At 41.9% G+C, this 20,801-nt stretch overlaps 1 protein-coding gene across 1 annotated transcript in view; it reads right to left on the reverse strand.

The window, feature by feature from the left end:
- ino80 (INO80 complex ATPase subunit) overlaps positions 1 to 20,801 on the reverse strand; it is a 50,555-nt gene that overhangs the window by 14,699 nt on the left and 15,055 nt on the right. The window contains exons 22-26 of the mRNA XM_079645271.1: positions 19,121 to 19,261; positions 18,217 to 18,442; positions 8,491 to 8,618; positions 1,705 to 1,799; positions 1,019 to 1,091 (exon numbers count right to left, since the gene is read on the reverse strand). Of these exons, the coding sequence (XP_079501397.1) occupies positions 1,019 to 1,091; positions 1,705 to 1,799; positions 8,491 to 8,618; positions 18,217 to 18,442; positions 19,121 to 19,261 (663 nt within the window). The remainder of the gene's footprint in view (positions 1 to 1,018; positions 1,092 to 1,704; positions 1,800 to 8,490; positions 8,619 to 18,216; positions 18,443 to 19,120; positions 19,262 to 20,801) is intronic.

Below are 20,801 nucleotides of genomic sequence, written 5' to 3' on the forward strand. Positions count from 1 at the left end.
GACAGTAATTACAGGGATATGAACCTTGCTTTCACATGGCAGATGTAACGTGTTAACAGTCACGTCAACTCGTTGTCATGCATGCTAATCCCACTCGAACAGGGCTTCAGGGACACAGAGGGAGGTTATGCTCAGATTGATAAAAACAGAGAGACTATATCATCATGAGTGATCCGCCGTCTTCGATGCACTCATTGTCATTACATCAACATCTTATTAAAGTTCCTTCAGAAAGTATGACTGGTTATAAAATGTTCTTAAATTAAAACTGATGCATCTATATGACCTCCATAGCAATGGTTATGGCTAGGTACCTGCGTCTAATTCCCGGTATAAGCAGACAAACTAAACAAAATAATCGCAGTGAGTTGTAAGATAGCCAGTTAAAACGAAAGCAGGATATTTTTTTATAGAGCATTAAACATGTCCAAGCTATATTTTGTGATTATTGCTCATACTGGGGCCCAATGCCTAAAGAAGAGAATACATTAATTGACCAAAGAACCAAAAGAAAAAAAGGAAAGTGATGAAACATTGGGGTAAACAAGAGAGTCAAGCTGGGTCGTTGTTCAACTGATAGAAAGCATTCATAATGGAGCATGCTTCCCTTCTCCTGGTCTGGTGTGTAATGCGACCATTTTATTTATTAAAATATATTGGGATGTGAAAATATGAATTGGTAACTTAATCCAGGTATACCGTGTTTCACCATTATCATATAACAGTATTAATCTTTCATGGTCGCAATTAGATGCATTACCTCATTGCTATGCATTCTGAAAACAATCGTGTTCAGGAAAGAAAAGATAGTGTTGAAAATAAAGCGTTCGTCTGGAACACTTTAATGAAATGCACCAACTAGCCAGATAAAAAATATCTAGAACACGAGGTCACAGAGGTCTTCCCAAACTACGTTTTCTGAAAATGTACTCTGTATTTTGATGCATTTTAGAAATATAAATGCTGTTTAAGCTTTTATATTTTGTCAGTGACGTTTTTTTGTGTGTTGAATACTCACAGTGTCAGCAGCAGTCAGGTTGATGCCGAGCCCTCCGGCCCTCGTACTCAGCAGAAACACAAAGATGTCCGTCCTGCAGAGAGGGAGGAAGTCACACAAAATGAAATTATATTGATTACAACAGTACTAGTCCATACCTTAAAAAGTATCATGGCACAAAATTGAGTTACAAACTAAGTTAGAACCAGAAATGTCCACACCAATTTAAGTCTGGCAGCAGAACTGAAATAAAACATGTGCCCTAGCATTAAGCTGCTTCAATAACCCCCCCCCCACCCCCCCCCCAACAATAGCCAGAGTACCACTGGCGGCTCCAAGCTGTACATTAATGTAAACCAGAGCATGGAAATATACGCATATTTGGACATACGCATGTAAGATTAAACTGTTCACTGATTGCTGCAATAAACGGAAAGTCGGATTTACAGTCAGTGGTAAAAAAGTGAGTGTTTGGTTTCACACACACACACACACACACACACACACACACACACACACACACACACACACACACACACACACACACACACACACACACACACACACACACACACACACACACACACACACACACACACACACACACACACACACACACACACACACACACACACACACACACACACACACACACACACACACACACACACACACACACACACACACACACACACATCTTTACCCACCGGCTCTGGAAGTCCGCCACCATGTCTCTGCGCTCTGAGATCTTGGAGGATCCGTCGAGGCGCATGTAGATGTGCTTACGATAGACCATGTATTCCTGGAGAAATGGGACATTATATAATTAGGAAAACCAAGAACAAAATGATGTGGTATTGTCTGAGGGAGTGACGGGTGCTGGCAAACATCACACAGCTATAAATATAATTTTACAGGAGCTACCTTTTCTTTTTTATCCTTTCTTGTGTAGCCCTGCATTTCTCTTAAATGTGCCAGAACTCGGCGTCGTACAGTCCCAGTTGAGATCCAGATACTCAAATATTAGAAAACGTTAGCTATAGCAAAGTTGTCACATGCGATCAGTGAATACCTTACTTTGAAACGACTTTAATCAAATAACTCGATCCACTCCAGCATGGTATTTATTACAAATGTATATAACTTAATATTCCTGGATCACCTTTACTACGTATTGTGAAACTCTTGTCGTCCAAACCTGAAGGAACTAACTGTCTCAAACTGTTTTTCCAAAGTTCTTAAAAATGCACCGCTACTTCCTCTGAGGAACAGATCAGCCCTGAAGCTGTACTTATTCAGTTTCATGGATCAAGAAATACTAATCTTTAAAGTAAAAATGTCTGTCCAAAGCAAAATTTGCGTCCAAATTTCTAAAATCCCACATTTCGAATGCATATCTGTTGGGTTTGAAACCTCAATCCGTGGCTAAGGAGACACTGTTGAAGGCCAGAATTTGATATTCTATTCCTCCCAAAAGTCAGCCAAGCTAAGAGTGTGTGTGTTTGTGTGATGGGAGGGGTTCTTGAGTGCAACAGCAGTGATGAGGTGACACGTTGATCTCTCTTTAAGCGCGGCCCTGAACCGGTGACCTCTTCACTCAAACATGTCAGCGCCCCCACAATCACTGGCACACATCAGGAGTCACCTCTCGCGACCATTAACACTGATATCAATGATTTGACACAATGTTTTCAGTGACACTCGGGGGCCTCCGTCCCGCCAGGCCCTGCCCTCCTCTTCCCCTGTGTCTGGCTCTGTTCCCATCAGCCCCATCTGCTCCCAGTGAACACTACATTAGGGACCATTAGCACGGCGCTACACATAATGCTGCTAACCTTGTTGAGTTGATGGCTTGCCAGCAGGATGTTGCAGATATTGTTGCTCTTGCAGACTTTCTCAGCCTTTCCCAATCTCAAAAATGGTCTAAATAGTCAGACAATTTCAGAAATACACCTCTCAGATTTAAACATAGTGTTTAACATTCTCTGCTAGCTTCAGCTGCCATGATTTAAAGCGTGTGGAGTCCCGGTGTCCCACTGAAATCTATACCTTCAACAGCTGGCACATTTTCTCCTCTATTTTTGTTTGGGTTGGTGTTAATCAGAAGTGACAAGGCTTTATTTCTGCAGTTTTTCACTGATTTTGTAATGCTTGCAAAGTTATAAATCAGTTCAACCTTTAAATGGACGAAATGTTAATCTTGTTCAACAAACTGTCAGCAGCTTATTACAGAGCACATTTAATTAAACAGAATCTTTATGGCGGTGGTTTTTGACAACAACAACAAACTTAAAATGATGAATGCTGGGAGAGTGGCTTTTGTTTAAAAAAGCACACTGACATTTCCTCTTTCCTGGCTTATGTTAGAGTCTCAAAATGCATTTTTGAACCTTCATAGTTGGAACTTGGGTGTGCATTAAAACCTAGCCTTGAAAAAGAAAAGAGTGGCAGCCAGGTTGTTCTCAACTTCCTAAACATGAATCAGTCCCCAAAGTCTAGAAACACAGTGTGAATTTATTGCTGTTCCGAGGTTGGGAACACAGTGTGCACGGTCACAGCCTGTTCCCAGCCCGACAACTCATAAAAAAAGTATTTAAAAAGAAAAAGAACACGTAGGAGTGGCACTTTCAATACACTTTTACCAGCGAACACTGTAGATTGCCAACATTTTATAATAACAAAAGATCTTTATAAGGTATAAATTGCAATTCTAACCAGTTTGTGAAAACGTATTTAAATGCCATGACACATCCAGTACATATTCTTCCATCCGAGCACTGGAAAACTATCAAAATGGATGACATTAACCTATAATGAAATTAAAAGACTCCTAAGATTTTACACATCTGAGTTATATGTGGAAACGTTTATATTAAAACAGCATTTTTAACTCCCAATAGAGCTGCGCGAAGTCTGATCATTCTCTTAAGTGATGTCACTTGAGTCAACGTTAGTTGAGACTACAATTTAGAGGGGGGAAAGGGTGGGGGGGTTGAGTTTGAAAGACGTGAGCCTACCTCATCTTAGCTTAGGCTGATGGCTACGTAAGCTACTACAGCCTTAACACACACAAATCTAGGAGTAAACTTTTGGCTGCCTGTTTGCATTGTGTTTTTTTTACGATATCTCTCGTTGTGCCACATCTAATTTGATATTTTTTCTTTTACAGTGTACATCATGAGCCCGACAATGTTAGAGGGGTGCAATGTTAAAATGGTTGAGTACTCTTTAAAATGATTTAATATCAGTAAGTGGCCACATAAACATGGACCACGAAGACAATCTGCAACACTATCCATCCAGAGCCTCAAAGTTAACGTTCACAATAAAGAAAACTGCACTACCCATGATCCCTTAATCAGACTCTTCATTCATCACAAGTTAGAGTTTTTTTCTATCGTATTAACAATCCCAGTGTAGCAGAAATATTTAATACAAATAGTCGATATGTATTATAAATAATCACAATTTTCAGCCATGCTTTGTATTGCGTAATGGGTTACTGTATCCCACTTTATAAAGAAGAATCTGCGGCTGACTTTTTTGGCTGTAATACCCTCGTCATTGTGGGCATTCCCGCCAGCACTGTAATCTGAAGCGCTGACTTGCAGTTCAGTAAAGAGCCGCCCAAGCAGCCACAGACACACCACTCAAGCAGGAGGGCAGTGACTTGGCGGTTCTGCTCCACTATCGGCTGCTGCCAGATTCTGGCCACCCGGATCTCAATGATCCATCACCCAACTCTGTGATGTCACCAGAAGAACCGGGCAGCCGACTGGCGACGACAACAATGAGGCTGATGACAGAGATTAGCATCAGCCTCTCCTTCACTATTTCCCTTAGTCACAGTCCCATGTTCAGGAAATCAATTCCATCTGTTTTCATCCCCGACTGATGATACAGATAATACGATGTAGGAAAAGTGAAGCAAGATTTGGGGAATACATCATTTTACTTGAGGATCTCTTTAGTCCATTAGTAGAGGAGATGCTGTCACAGTCTCCCATTACTGTATGAGGTCACTTAGACCGTAAAAAAGGCACTTTAACAGAGCTCTTTGGTGCAGGAAGAAGATTAACTGTATCATTCAAGCAGAACGCCACCGTCATGCTCAATTACTGATATTTGATTGGTCCATCTCACTGGCAGTCACCATGACAAAAACTCTAGGCATCATATACAAATGTGATTAAATGTTATATCTGATTGGTCTGTCACAATAACTACTAGGATGATTTGTTGTCCCAGAAAATAATAGCAAGTTGGGAACAAATATATACAACAGTAGACAATATTTTTGTCATTTTAAAACCACTTTAGTTAATTAAATAATTCCCCCCAAAAAGTACACCCTTTAAAATATGAAAAAAAAAATTCAATACATTTTTCATTTGAAGAATATTCGAGGGTGTTGGAATTCATAGAAAATATCATAAATAAAACATAAAACTGATCAATGTCATTTTCATATATCGATAAGTAGATAACATAATTATCGTGATTCTACAGGTATATTCCTGTACATTTACAGTGGGGCAAAAAAGTATTTAGTCAGCCACCAATTGTGCAAGTTCTCCCACTTAAAAAGATGAGAGGCCTGTAATTTTCATCCTAGGTACATTTCAACTATGAGAGACAGAATGGGGGGAAAGAATCCAGGAAATCACATTGTAGGATTTTGAATTAATTAATTGGTAAATTCCTCGGTAAAATAAGTATTTGGTCAACTACAAACAAACAGGATTTCTGGCTCTCACAGACCTGTAACTTCTTCTTTAAGAGCCTCCTCTGTCCTCCACTCGTTAACTGTATTAATGGCACCTGTTTGAACTCGTTATCAGTATAAAAGACACCTGTCCACAACCTCAAACAGTCACACTCCAAACTCCACTATGGCCAAGACCAAAGAGCTGTCAAAGGACACCAGAAACAAAATTATAGACCTGCACCAGGCTGGGAAGACTGAATCTGCAATAGGTAAGCAGCTTGGTGTGAAGAAATCAACTGTGGGAGCAATTATTAGAAAATGGAAGACATACAAGACCACTGATAATCTCCCTCAATCTGGGGCTCCACGCAAGATCTCACCCCGTGGGGTCAAAATGATCACAAGAACGGTGAGCAAAAATCCCAGAACCACACGGGGGGACCCAGTCAGTGACCTGCAGAGAGCTGGGACCAAAGTAACAAAGGCTACCATCAGTAACACACTACGCCGCCAGGGACTCAAATCCTGCAGTGCCAGACGTGTCCCCCTGCTTAAGCCAGTACATGTCAAGGCCCGTCTGAAGTTTGCTAGAGAGCATTTAGATGATCCAGAAGAGGATTGGGAGAATGTCATATGGTCAGATGAAACCAAAATATAACTTTTTGGTAAAAACTCAACTAGACGTGTTTGGAGGAGAAAGAATGCTGAGTTGCATCCAAAGAACACCATACCTACTGTGAAACATGGGGGTGGAAACATCATGCTTTGGGGCTGTTTTTCTGCAAAGGGACCAGGACGACTGATCCGTGTAAAGGAAAGAATGAATGGGGCCATGTATCGTGAGATTTTGAGTGACAACCTCCTTCCACCAGGGCATTGAAGATGAAACGTGGCTGGGTCTTTCAGCATGACAATGATCCCAAACACACCGCCCGGGCAACGAAGGAGTGGCTTCCTAAGAAACATTTCAAGGTCCTGGAGTGGCCTAGCCAGTCTCCAGATCTCAACCCCATAGAAAATCTTTGGAGGGAGTTCAAAGTCCGTGTTGCCCAGCAACAGCCCCAAAACATCACTGCTCTAGAGGAGATCTGCATGGAGGAATGGGCCAAAATACCAGCAACAGTGTGTGAAAACCTTGTGAAGACTTACAGAAAACGTTTGACCTCTGTCATTGCCAACAAAGGGTATATAACAAAGTATTGAGATGAACTTTTGTTATTGACCAAATACTTATTTTCCACCATAATTTGCAAATAAATTCTTTAAAAATCATGATGTTAAAAATGTGATTTTCTTGATTTTTTCTCCTCATTTTGTCTCTCATAGTTGAGGTGTACCTTGGATGAAAATGACAGGCCTCTCTCATCTTTTTAAGTGGGAAAATTGCACAATTGGTGGCTGACTAAATACTTTTTTGCCCCACTGTATATATTACATTATAAATCTTGACGCCAACTATTCACTTAATATGAGATCTTTATTTGTAACTACTCCTAAAGAAGAAATGGAGCAATATCTTGTCATTTCAAGCTAAAAAAAGACTTTAACAAGTACACTACTGGCAAAACGTTTTTGGACAATGGCTGAAAGGGTACCCAAGATATCTAGCACTCTCACCGTTGCAGTTTTCTTACGGCCTAACACACACTGTTTTCCAGACACACAGGAAGACGGTTCTTAACCACCTGGGCTGGGTCCATCGACCATCAAAAGATTTGGCCGTGGAAACGGCAGTGCACCGTGTGAACAGGGAAGGAATTCCCAATGAAATCATGCCAGAAGCTTTTGGCTCCATAGCGATGTTTCTAACAAATAAGGAGGCAACAATAGGTTACGTACCGGGGCTGTTGACACATGACTACGGGCAGAATGGCTTTTCACTGTTGTTTTTTCTGTGGGACCTTCAACCTGATTGCTTCTGACTTTCTAAAGCTTAAACACAAAGCCACTTTTCCGTGTTTCATGAAGTGGTTTTGTTCATCATTGTTGTCTAAAGGGACTTAAAAAAAGAATCACACTACTATTTCTCATTGGTGTTGATCTTCCCTCATTTGTTCCCATCTCCTCTCCCCCTCTCCATCCTCATCTACCATTGTCTCTTGCAGATTTTCTAACCCCAAGGCCCCTTGCCACACCCATCTCCCCCTCTCCCCTCCACCTCGCCTCTCTCCTCGCTCCTTCCAGTCATCCCTCCCATCTGGCTGCCTCCCCTACAGATGAGACCCTGATAATTAGCCCTGACCTGTTAATGAGCCGTCTAATCAGAGCACTAACGAGGGACAGGAAGGATGATTAGAGGTACTGGAGTTCAATACCTCGCCAGTGGAAGCCGACCAGTTCAACAACTGGCTTCGAGAATCACAGATATATGCAAACGACATATTAAAGGTGTGTTAAAAAAGAAAAAACCCTTATCATTTCTGTTCGTGGCACTTAAAGGCTTGGATTTGCTTTGGATAAATGTGTCAGCTAAATGAAAAGTAATGAATTAATATGCATCTAGCAAATAATTCTAGATTTTTTGTGGGAGTCTGTGCACTGTGTATCACTGCGTACTTTAATTAAATTGAATATTTAATTAATCATTCATTTCAATAGAGCAAAGCTTTGAGAGAACATGTCACAATGACTGTCCAGGGTGTGTGTGTGTGTGTGTGTGTGTGTGTGTGTGTGTGTGTGTGTGTGTGTGTGTGTGTGTGTGTGTGTGTGTGTGTGTGTGTGTGTGTGTGTGTGTGTGTGTGTGTGTGTGTGTGTGTGTGCGTGTGCGTGTGTGTGTGTGTTATACCTCCAGCAGGTCTATCATGCGGGTCATTTGGGAGTAGATGAGGACTCTGTGTCCCTGGTTCTTTAGCCGACTCAACAGGATATCCAAGGTGTGGAGCTTGCCACTGTCCGTGATCAGGCTCTCCTTATCTAAAAGACGAAGAGTCAGAGAGGTGAGGATCAAAACTACCTGCAGACAGAGTAAAATGACACTTTTTTTGTAGCACAAAATGTAGAATCGCACTGGTTCCCCTAACTAAAAGTCAATACGATTTTTCCAAAGGATTTAGGATTATAGCAGAAAATAAGATCAGTGGAAAACAAACGTTTATGATACTTACATGTTTTGTTCAGCTAAATAATCTTCGCAAAGGAACACCATTTCAAAGGGTTTTAAAGAGTAAATGCATTCGCCAGAAGAAATATAGTTAACGTTTTAACAGCTATAAACAAACTACACCATGGTCACATCACTTCAACACTACTTAGCTTAAGGGGGATTAGTTTCTAGTGTGTATTTTTTATTAAAATAAAAGCTTCAAAATTCTAGAGTGGGATATTTCTCAATGTATATTATGCCATAGAACCAAAAACTGTCAAAAAACCCAAATCCAAAAATTATCACTCATTTCCATGTTTTAGGACTCATTCCAGCTGCACTCTTTATATAACCATAATGGACTTTTTTATGTAAAGAAATCAGCAATCAAAGCTTCTCAAGACATCCTTTACCCATATTGCAAATATTTAGTATGCGAACATGGCAGAATACGGAACAGCCAGGCCCAATTAATGCAGAGATTATGAACTCTTCCCTAATCAATACAAGTCTTTGTTAAGACTGTATTCTCTACATAAAGACCCTTTCACTGGAGCGGATCAACCCTGGATCAATCCTGCTAAATCTGTCCCTGATTGCCGATTGTTTAAATAAAGCATGTGCCCTTATTGACTGAACTGCTGATGAGAGCGCAGAGTGAGAATGAACAAGAGCGATGGAGAGAGAACAAGAAAGAAAGAGAAATTGCGAGGAAAAGCGTGATTTGCACTCCATTTCAAACAATGGCACAAAAGAAGAACAAATAGGCCCGGCAGTTGGTCTTGGTCACATTACTGCCAGCATCGCATTAGGTGCTCTTTGGCCCTCAAATGGGAAGCAATCTGACCCTGGGTCTGCTGTTCAAGTGGTTCCCTTCATGTCCAGCTGATGAGGAATTAACGTCATCTGGTATAATGGCACAATGGGAAAAAGGCCTGGGCTGCCATCGACCGAGGGACAGGCACACTATGTTGTTTGAACAGAGGTCCTGACCCTGAGCACGAAAAAACCTAAGGCCAGGTCCAGGGTCGGGTGACGGGGTCGGGGCTAGAAGAGAGTCCCTATGGGAGCATAGGGCTCGGCCATATTGCGCTCAAATTGGGACACTTGTTCCTTAGCCCTTTTGTAATGTGAAAACCTGGACTTATAAATATATCCCCACCTTATTTTCTTGCTTTGCCAAAGTAAGGCAACCAACCGAGTTCAAATCACGTTATATTAAACCACAAAACAAGGCCAGAAAACGTGAAGCACATGCAAATCACGACTACCTGCCACAGTGTCTGCTAAACCTAGATATGTAATTATTGCTTGAAGACAATCAAAAGCGCTAAGTATTCTGGATGATCCAACAAAACTCAGAGACTGAATCTTTCTCCCTTTTCAACCAGTAGCATTCTATGCTAATGCATACTCCGGCTGAACCCTGACCCGTGACCCTTTAGTATAGCCCCCCAAAAAGGTCAGGCCCTGTAGAGGTGTTAAAGAGGAACTAATAGAACAGATGAACAGGGGAAACACTCTGGGGAGGTATTGGAAAGCTCACCTACAGGTCACTGTGGAGTGGTGCCAGAATGTCAAACACATTCAGCCTGTTTGGTCACAGTCGTAGAGCTCCCATTTGCTGACAGAGTGAGGTCTGAATCAGTTTTATTTATGTCTTTTATTTCATTTTGTTGGTTTTTTGCTCCAGACAGCTGGTGTATTGCGGGCATAGTGAATAAGCGTTTTACTATTGTTGTCATTCCTTGTTAACATTCTCAGAGAATGTAAAATAACTAAATTTGGACTCAAACATAGAGAAAAAGACAGTAAAGAGGGCATACTGTAGTAGGATAATAAAATATACTCATAAAACCGTAATAGCAAGGGACAATATACAAAATCTAAGGCAGACCCAACATAACTTACGACGTACTGTAAGGTAGGCAGTTGTTTGACATTGCTGTGGCTCAATTCGGTATGTACCAAGAGACCAGCGCACCGCAGTCCCTGAGATACACAAACTCTGCATCCTGCCATCAAAGGCCTATAATCGGCCTTGGCGTCAAGTAAGTGGAAGGATTGAAAAGTAAAAAAGGAAGCAAGCGTGAGAAATGTGGAAAAAGTTCCAGACAGAAAGTAAAAGGGGTCTGTGGTGGCTCCGGCTACAGTGAGGCTGTATTAGCACGGTGGCGGCGGTGGTGATGTCGTGGTTAAGATCAGACGTGGCCCTTCTTACCGCAGGTGCCAGTATAACCACTGTTGCTGCTCAGTCAAGGGCACCAACCAGCGCTGCGGGGGCCACGCTGCCCACCAACCAGATACAAACCAACATTCAGCAAAGACGCCAATGCTCTATAAGGCGATATTGCTCAACCACTGCCAATCTGTTTCTGTTTAGCAGATTTCATTTAAGCTTCTAGTCTCCAATGTCACGTTTGAAGCATGTTAAAGCCCCTATCGGAGGATTTCTGTGGCCAAAGAGGACAAAATGTTGTGAGTATTTAATCTGATTCTTGAAGGGCGTAAATTCTAAATCAGAAAATTCCATATTAAGCACTTAAATACTATTATCTCTGTACGAAGAGGCATGTCAGTCAGGGTAATCCTTTTGTTTGTTCCGGGATTATGAAGGAGACCCCTAATAGTAGAGCTCCTTAAGACAGCCACCTTCTGATATTTGACTACACGGTTGATATTCTTGCATTTTGATCTTTGTGCTGAGGGCACTATCTGATCTGAACATATTTGAAAGTCATTGGCATTTAGCTGACCGAGAAATGATTGGCAGAAAGAAGATGCTACATTGCCAAAGGCAAGCAAGAAATCCAACAGTACTGACGAGGCCTTTTTGAAAACTGACTGTTGCTCTGAGACTATCCGCACTCCCTAAAGGCCGGCGATGTGGCTTACAGAGAATGAGGTGGCCGAGTTCAAAATAATTTAGAGCATCATACCGAAAATCCTTATTTCTAAATATCGCTGCCATGACCTATAAAGCGAAGCCAAGAAAATTAGTAATTGGGTTTTAGGGAGAGCTTTGGTGGTCTGCCTCATTCCAACATAACACTTATGGCTTACAGTATAAGCTAAATGTGGCCGCAGAGAAATTCATGACCATTGGTCATAAATGTGAGAAAACAGGAAGCATTAAACATGTAGCATGAATTACGGAGAGCTTAGAAGGATTCAAATGGATATGTCTATATGTCTAACTCGTGTGGCGATTTAAATACAATGACCTTAGTTTATATGAAATTCAGTAAAAATGTGTTACGTAGTAGTGTTTTTTTCTTTTGCGAAAACGATTTCGACATTTGATAGTCAAAGATCTTTTCTTCCATGACAAGACAAGATGGAGAAGACATGACCCCAATGTAATTCAACACTAACTGTGACGATATCCAGATGCAATAATGTTGTTTAAAAAAAAAAGACAAAAAATGTAATCTAAAAAATAAAAACTTGAGCTTTTTTAAATTTGTCACATTCCACCTTCAGTTCGCAAAAAAAAAAAACCACACTTAGGCATCCTGTCCATCTATGTCGTCTCATTCTTCATTCGGGAAAATTGTGCTCCTAGAATTCATAAAGTTTGCGGCCTAGGGTCGGTTCGGATTAGTTGATTAAAGCATTTTTTGCGTTGCGGATTTGCTCTCGTGCCGCCCAGGGTTGGTGAATTTTTTCCAGAAAATACAACCAAATTTAAAAAAAATGCCAAAATGACCATTAGTTTTTATATAGCTGAGGGAAAAGTCAAAAGGGTCTCAGCCCAGCTCATAAAAAACAGCACATCATTATTTGAATACACAAGTGACAACAACTATGATTTGGATTCAAAAGCACAGAAATGGACACAAAACAACTTTCTAATTGTGGACTGACGAAGAACAAGGCCTGCGTTAAGACCACACCCCAAAAACACAAGCAAATCCCATGTGGTGTCACACCACTCTGCTGTTGCTATGGATACACATATCAAGCTTCACCACCTGCCCTGCCCCCCTCTCATAGCACCCCCCTACCCCCACACACCCACCTAAATCCAATCCAGTCTTAAACAGCGGCCCTCCCCATCTCCTCACCTCCTGCCGGCAGATTAGGCTACACTCCCCTGTCCCTCCTCTCTCCCCCTTTTCTACCACATCCACAGCACCCTCCAGCTCCCTCCTCTGCTACTACAAACTCCCCCCTGTACACCCTCTCTCCCTCCCCCTACTGTCTGTCCCCCGACAGTGTAATCCAATCCCTGTAGGGCCAGAGCCAGGGGCCTGACACGGTCCTGACCCAATTAGAGGCCTGCTGCCAGCTAATTAACCCCGGCCCAGCCCTGGTGCCTGGCGCCTGATACTCCCAAACCAACTACGACGCTAATTCCATTAATACGCCGCTTCAGTCTTCTGTCCTGTGCTTTCCCCTCTGCTACTGCTGCTGCAAAAGCCAAAGAGCAGAGCCACACCAACCAGGGAGGGAAAGTGGGCCAGATGTGATCGTAAAGGGTCGAGGCGAATGACAGTGAGATCGTAGAGTGAAAAAAATAAATAAGTTGATGAAAGAAGATAGATGGGTGGTTATGTGAGAAAGAGAGACAGATGGGGGGCCACAGAGCGGGTCGAATGAGCGATCGAACCTAGCGTCAGCTCCTCACTGTATAATGATACATTACACTGTGCGATCAATAAGTCAATGAGCAACACTTGTTCGGAGCCGCTGATGATGGAAATATTAGCCCGACACTGCTTCGCTGCTTATGCATGTATTGACAAAAATGTGGGACTTAAACTTAATTTTCTCACAGCCGAAGCATCAGTACGGCTAAGAGCCAGATGCCAGCGGGAGGTTTTGGAAAACAGAAAAACAGATTTTTGGTTGCTCTAGCGAAGCTTTACAAATGGAACCCCCCCAAAAAGACTTCCGTCTGCAACTAGAACACACTCTAGTGTCTCCACTCTAGAACGCCGGAGAAGAAAAACACACACTCCAAAAAGCCCGAAAAATGTGTCTGTGTGACCACTTTTGACAGAAAATGAGTGATGGATTACGTTCATGTATTTATAAATGGAATGTGTTTGCAGATACATCACTGTCTGTCTCTCCACGAACATGCCAGAAGCTTCCCTTGGTTCTATAGGAGCCGTTAAGCAGGGGTAGAGACAGACAGTCTGATGAGGACTCTCACCACACCACAGGAGCCCACGGTGAACTCTGTCATTAAGACAGATCACTGCTAGTTACTCTCGGCCAGCACTGACTCGACACACACCGCAGATGAAAGATAGTTGGCTAAGGGACAAAGTGAGCTGAGATACAACTCGGCTTCCATGTTCAAAGATATCCTCATGGAAGTATAATGTGGCTAATGTCTCCCCCTTCAGTCTACTTTGGGATCAAAGTTTCTTAAAGTATCAGTGAACACACTTTGGGGCACTTTTATAGCCATAACTTGGATAAGGAAGTCAGAACTTCTCCCTTTACACACTTGGCTGGAAGGTTTTAGTTTTTTTCTATGCTGCCAAAAAAGAAATTCCGCAGACGGTTGCCGGTGCCAGTTTAATGCACGTTGAAAAAGGGCAGAGTCAGACGGTGGTGTGGTGAGGCTGGCCGTCTGTGTTGTTGTGTGCCCGTCTATCAGAGGGCCGGGGGACGCTTCCTGCCATTTTGCTGGAGAGCAGAGTTTCTTTGAAGGGACAGGAAGGCAGAACTGCATTTCCCACAGCCTGATGTAGGCTGGGCCAGACCTGACTCTCTCTCTGTCTCACAGTCTTATTGATATACATAAATACAGTCATTAAAAACTAGCTGCAAAACAAGACGCACAAAAATAGTCCTTTACCATCCCGTTCACACACATATCTTCCTCTACAGCACAGTCGATTCCCAGCTTGCAATAAAGCTAGCAAAAAAGGAGCCAAAAGTTGGCGCTGTAGCGAGAAGGCCGTCATTTTGCGGAGTAGCTCCTTATAATTACTGTAAGTGATGCAGAGCCCACACAGACAGCAAGGGGATGTTATTTCTGTGTCACACTGGAATGTTCTGCAAATAATCCTATAGCACGCAAAACGACTTCCCGTCAGAAGTGATTTTGAACCTTTATTGACATGAAATGTGTCTGTATGCGACAAGTTTTTCCGCAATGCAAAAGACAGGTGACCACAGAACAGCAGCATTATAGCAAACAAACAAGGCTTGGAATGTCTCTCTTGATTATAGTCAAAACCTCTTGGTCTGTCGCGTCCTGGTGGCTAAGACTACATTACTGCATACATGCGTAACATGGGTTCAATTTCTGACTCATAATACCCTGCATGTGCCTTGCTATCGCTCTGATCAGGTGCAGCAGTATCACATAATTATGATTATTACATCCGCCAACGAGGTTATGTTTATGTTAGTTTGTCCGTTTGTCAGCGATATTAAATAAAAACTCCAAGCCCAATTATCATAAAATCTAGTGGAAGGCTGTAACATGGGCCAAGGAAGAACCCATTTTGTTTTGGAACAGATACACAAATTGCTTTTTACGTCAACATCTCGAGACAGGGATCAGTCTTGGTAAAGGTCTAGGATCTTCTAGTTAATGCTGTTAAAAAAAGAGTAGATGTTTTTGAATGAAAAACATAGTTTCCCCAGGGAAATGTGTCTACCACAATAACATAAAAAACAAACAAATCTGAGACCCAAGACTCAATTGTTTTTTCCTGATCTACGGACCGATTCTTAATAAGTCCTCTGATTAGATTCCTCCGTCGATATCAGTGGGCAGCCGTACTCACGCCATGGCGCTCAAAACAAACAGTTATTCAGCTCTGCCATTTGTTCTAGAAAGGTGCAGGGCTGGGAGTGCAGAGGAGAGGGAGGGTGGGAAACTTCAGCTTAGCTACTGTACATATCTAGGCCTTGATGTGGCAACAATGTGTTCAGCGGAGGACGGGTGCCGGAGTGTTGGGTCACTTCCTTCCTACTGGGGCTGAGAAAGAAGTGGGAGACCAGACGGACTGAGAGGCTTTGGCCAGATACTGATTTCAGATCAGCGCCCCCGTCCTGTCCGTTGGCCGGAGAGATGGAGGCTTGTCCTCTTGACTGCGTGTGAAAAGGGCAGCGTGGGAGAGTGTGCGGAGAGAGGTGAGATACACCTCAGGGCTCCCTGTGAGTGCCTCACAGTTCCCTTAAGTGGACCCGCTAGCGCACACACACACACACACACACACACACACACACACACACACACACACACACACACACACACACACACACACACACACACACACACACACACACACACACACACACACACACACACACACACACACACACACACACACACACACACACACACACACACACACACACACACACACACACACACACACACACACACACACACACACACACACACACACACACACACACACACACACACACACACACACACACACACACACACACACACACACACACACACACACACACACACACACACACACACACACTCTCTCTCTCTATTAGTGTTACCTAACTAAGCACTTGAACAATGACCAGTAGCTAAACTTCCTCGCTTTGTCTGCCTCCGTATAACTTCACAAGAGCTTTCAGACTGTTCTCACACAGACACACAAATACTTGTTTGGTTTCTCACTTTTACACACAAACACTCATACAAGCACATGTATACACAGATGGGTACGGGGAAAGAAAGGAAAAGATTCTAATTCAATCCTGCATTCAAAATATTACTTAAATAAAAGCAATATTTTTGTATTCAAATCAAAATATAAATTAGGTTCCAAAAGTAAACATTATATATAAAATAGCCCATTTCAGTCTCCAAATAACTGGATAATGATTATTGATGCATTCAAGTGTCTATCACAGGTGCTAAAGGTTGAGCTTATCTGAGCTGTAATTAAAAATAACAATTATTCGTCAATATTAATTTATTTCATGAATCCTGATATACAATTTGCATTAGCTAATCATCTGAATTTGTAAAGTGATTAGTATCTTAATTGTCAAATGAAGCAGTGGAGTAAAAAGTACATTAATGGCTTCCAAAATGTAGTAAGGTAGAAGTATAAAGTAGCAAAGCATTAAAATACTCAGGTAAAACACAAGTATACTGTACTTGAGTATATGTACTTTATAACATTCCACCACTGAAAAGGACACACACGTCCAATTTCCGTGCCAGAAACTTCTGTTGCCACAATAAACAAAAGAGAGCAGTCATCATAATCCATGACGGAGACTTTTTTTATCAGACGTAGAGAGGGTCAGTGAGAAGGGAAGTGTTGTCTGTAAAGCAGTAATGGCCTCTCTCACCCTGGACATCCATCAGTCCTCTGAACGCTGGCAGAGAATCAGCTCCCACTCTGCCCCATCTGACCCTCAACTCCACAAGCTAAGCTCTTCTGATAAAAGCGATTGTAAGCACACGTACACACACACACGGACCGGTATTCACACCTTAATGGAAACTCGCTTGTAATGTGAGTGAACTTGTGCAGAAGCCCTTTATCTGGGCAGCTCCATTAGATAGTGAGGGATTGGCTGCCTGGCAGACAGACAGGCCAGGATGGAGGAGAGTGATGTGCCCGGCTCTGAACTGCTGACCCTAGGCTGGCCTCTGTGGACTCTCCCACGGGAGCCTCTTTTTCACCCTTCAGTCAAAACCGGATATCCAGCAGTTAATAAAACAGCTCTATTAAAAGGGACAGTACACCTGAAGTATAATTGCTTTTCATCAGTCTAGTTTGTTTGTGAGTTGCCAAAAGTTGAAGATAACAGCAGTAAAGGTGTCACTGTCTATGACTCCCCTTGAACATAATGGAACTAGATGGCATTTGGCTTTCGTTACTCCCATTGCCAACACAGTACATTCAGAAAATTAAAACATGCAATGTCTCTTTTCTGGTACCATGATCCGTAACTCAAGATAACCCACAGTTTTTGGTTTTTTGGTTTTGTCTGAGATGGGAATGTCATCTCCTATATGTTATTGTTATGTCCATGTCTTTAGCCTGCACAAAAAATATAAATACATTTAAAAAAGATAACCTACAGACCTTGTTATGAGTGGTTTAATTTAGGAACTACTTTATTTGTACGAACTAAATCAACCAATAAACTTACACCAAAACACTCTAGGATTGTTAGAAAACAATATTTAACACTAATATGACTCGAGCAAATGAAGGTGAAGGTGGGTTGAAGTTATAAGCTTTAAAAATCACCTTTATTTTTGAAACATTTTCAACTCATTTTTCCCAAGAAAACGCAGGCAGCGGCTATAGACTAACAGTCCCAATTGTTTTTACTAATAGACACTATGTGTTACCCTTTCCCCAGTGTGAGCTACAGCACAATTGACCAATAAAGACATCCCATCAGTATCTTAACTTCAAAGTATATCAACAACATTAACACAACACAAAAACACAAAGTCCTTACCAGGTATCCGGATGTAGGACCATCCATGTCGTGGGTAGAGGGCCATCACACCCCCAGGGCATTGTGGGTAGAAGGAATTGGACCTCACACGCCAATCCGAGGCAAGTTCAGGAGAGCCGTAGAGGAAACACTGTTTGAAGACTGCGCCCCCCCCGCCGCGCGTCACCCGCCACTCATACTCTGCACTGCGGTCATCACAATAACGCTCCATGGGAACTGCTGTCACCTAGGAAACCGAAAAAGAGAGATGAGGGTTTCACACGTTTGAAACAAAAGGAAACAATGTGTGCTGAGGAGAGAAGGATATGTTTTTTTAGGATAATGTGTAACAACCATGATTATATTACTTTTGTTTAATTATTTATACCTTGCATTTTTTTATACATAATACATTTGCTTTTTTCTGCACGAGGCTATGTTTCAAGTGCTTTTTAATTGAGCTATAGATTAAAAAACACTGTTAAATGTACCACCAAGAGATCTATAAAACCACTGCATACAAGCCGGTTTGACTGAATCAGCAGGTTCTGTGTGTGGCTATGCATGTTGGAGTGTGTGTATGTGTGGCAGTGTGTATATTGGAGGGGGGGGGGGGGAAGAGGAAGCTTAACCACTGGAGAACAACCTGAGCAAGAAACCCTTTTTTTAGAGGGTCTGTTCGTTTTAAATGCAGCGGGAAGCCACAGCGGTCACCCCCACACCCCAACCACACACACACTTCACAGATAAGAGTTGCTCATTGTGGAAAACCTACAAAGGCAATGTGCACAGCGCTTCCCTCTTCCCTTTCCACGACCACCCAAAGGCTTGTCTGTCTTGGATGGGTCAGCACACACACACAAACTGTCCACACAAACTGTCCACACAAACACACACACACACACACACATATACATATACATACCCTGGGCGTGGCAGCTAGCAGGAACTTGGGTGGAGGTGTGGGTTGGCAGGGCCGCATCGTGGAAGTGGCGGAGCTTCGACAGTGGATCATCACGTCTGTGTGTCCCATCATGCCCGGTCTTAAGGCTGTGAACACCAAGTCCTAAAACACAACAAATAAAACGTTATGTATTACTACCCTGTTATATTAAGCCAAAAACTTCCAAGTACAAGCGAGTGTTGAACTGTATTATTTAAGTCATTTCAAAACATCTTGCTTTGACACCGCCTGAGGAACTTATTCCTGCTTTGATTTGTGGCAAAGTTGATTAAAAATTCAAATAAAAAAATCAAATTGTAGAGAAATAAGCAGAAAAACTTTGAGGTAAACAAACCGAGCTGCAGAGGTTACTGAGTGCAGCGCTCATGTTTATTTTGTAAACTGCTCTGACAGTATATTTAGGCTTTATTGGCTACACTCCTAAACATTTTATTTCAGCTTAATGTTAAACATGTTATGTAAAACCTATGATTAAGCAGCTTATACAGGAATTTAGCTGTGTATTCCACAGGATCAACAGCGCGCCCGTTCATGTAATCTGTCCTGCAAATAACTTTTGGGCAAAACATATTTAAATCGACATTTTACGCATAGACATAATGATGAGTTATTCATATACTGTATGTATTGCAGTGGTAGGTGTTATTAGAGGTATGTGCAGTTGACACTGCAACAATGATGGATACACAGTGCCACCTAATGGTAGAGTTTGGAAAATGACATCCTTCATAGTCAGGTTCGAGACATCTCCACTATTGGATTGATTTTTCTTTTTATCAAGGATATATTGAAAATGTGGAGAGAGCGTTGGTATATACTGTGAAGTTTTGAGATGGATGAGTGGTAAGATAATTATGACAAAGAGAGTGGGACCCACAAACATTTTAAAAGACAAACATACTATATGACAAGCACATGCATCCACACCTTCATGTATTCACACTATAGGCTGTATGATTCACACACACAACACATAGCCTCAATAACACTTGACCTCCATGCCACATTGTATCCTCCTAGGGTACAACAATGGTATTGAGATGCTGGTTTTAACAAAAACACACATAAGTTGTTTTTTATTTGTGAGACCTAGCAGTAGAAATAACAGGGAGTGATCGATACCTCCTCAGAATACTCACTGTAGCAGTAAAAAGAGCAATTACTCATTGGTTCAAAATCAATTAAAGAAATTCATGAGATTGAGACACTGAACTTTTTTATCAAGACTAAGCTTATACACTGAAAGACGGTTTAAATGGTTAAAATATATATTTGGAAATGATTGCAGATTTACCCTACTACCCCGTTATTGGGAACGCTTATTCTACTACTATATACTATTTTTAAGTTTGTGTCTACGTGGTTGAATGCACTTATGTAGGTTGCGCTGAATAAAAGTGTCAGCTAAATCAATTGTAATAAATCCATTTGAAATGTAAACAGAAACGTATTTCACCCCACACATGGCTGATAGATGTGTTTGATATTGGATTGACAGACAGAAAGAGTGACACAGAGGGACAGAGACTCCATTTAACGTAAGAGTAAAAACGTTCAGGGGATCATTTAAAATAGCCCGGTTCTCTCAATTCCTCCACATTAACAGCAGGAAAGCTGAAAGCAATACTGAGCACACTGTGCA

Source organism: Notothenia rossii, assembly GCF_949606895.1.
Source record: "Notothenia rossii genome assembly, chromosome: 8".
Taxonomy (NCBI): domain Eukaryota; kingdom Metazoa; phylum Chordata; class Actinopteri; order Perciformes; family Nototheniidae; genus Notothenia; species Notothenia rossii.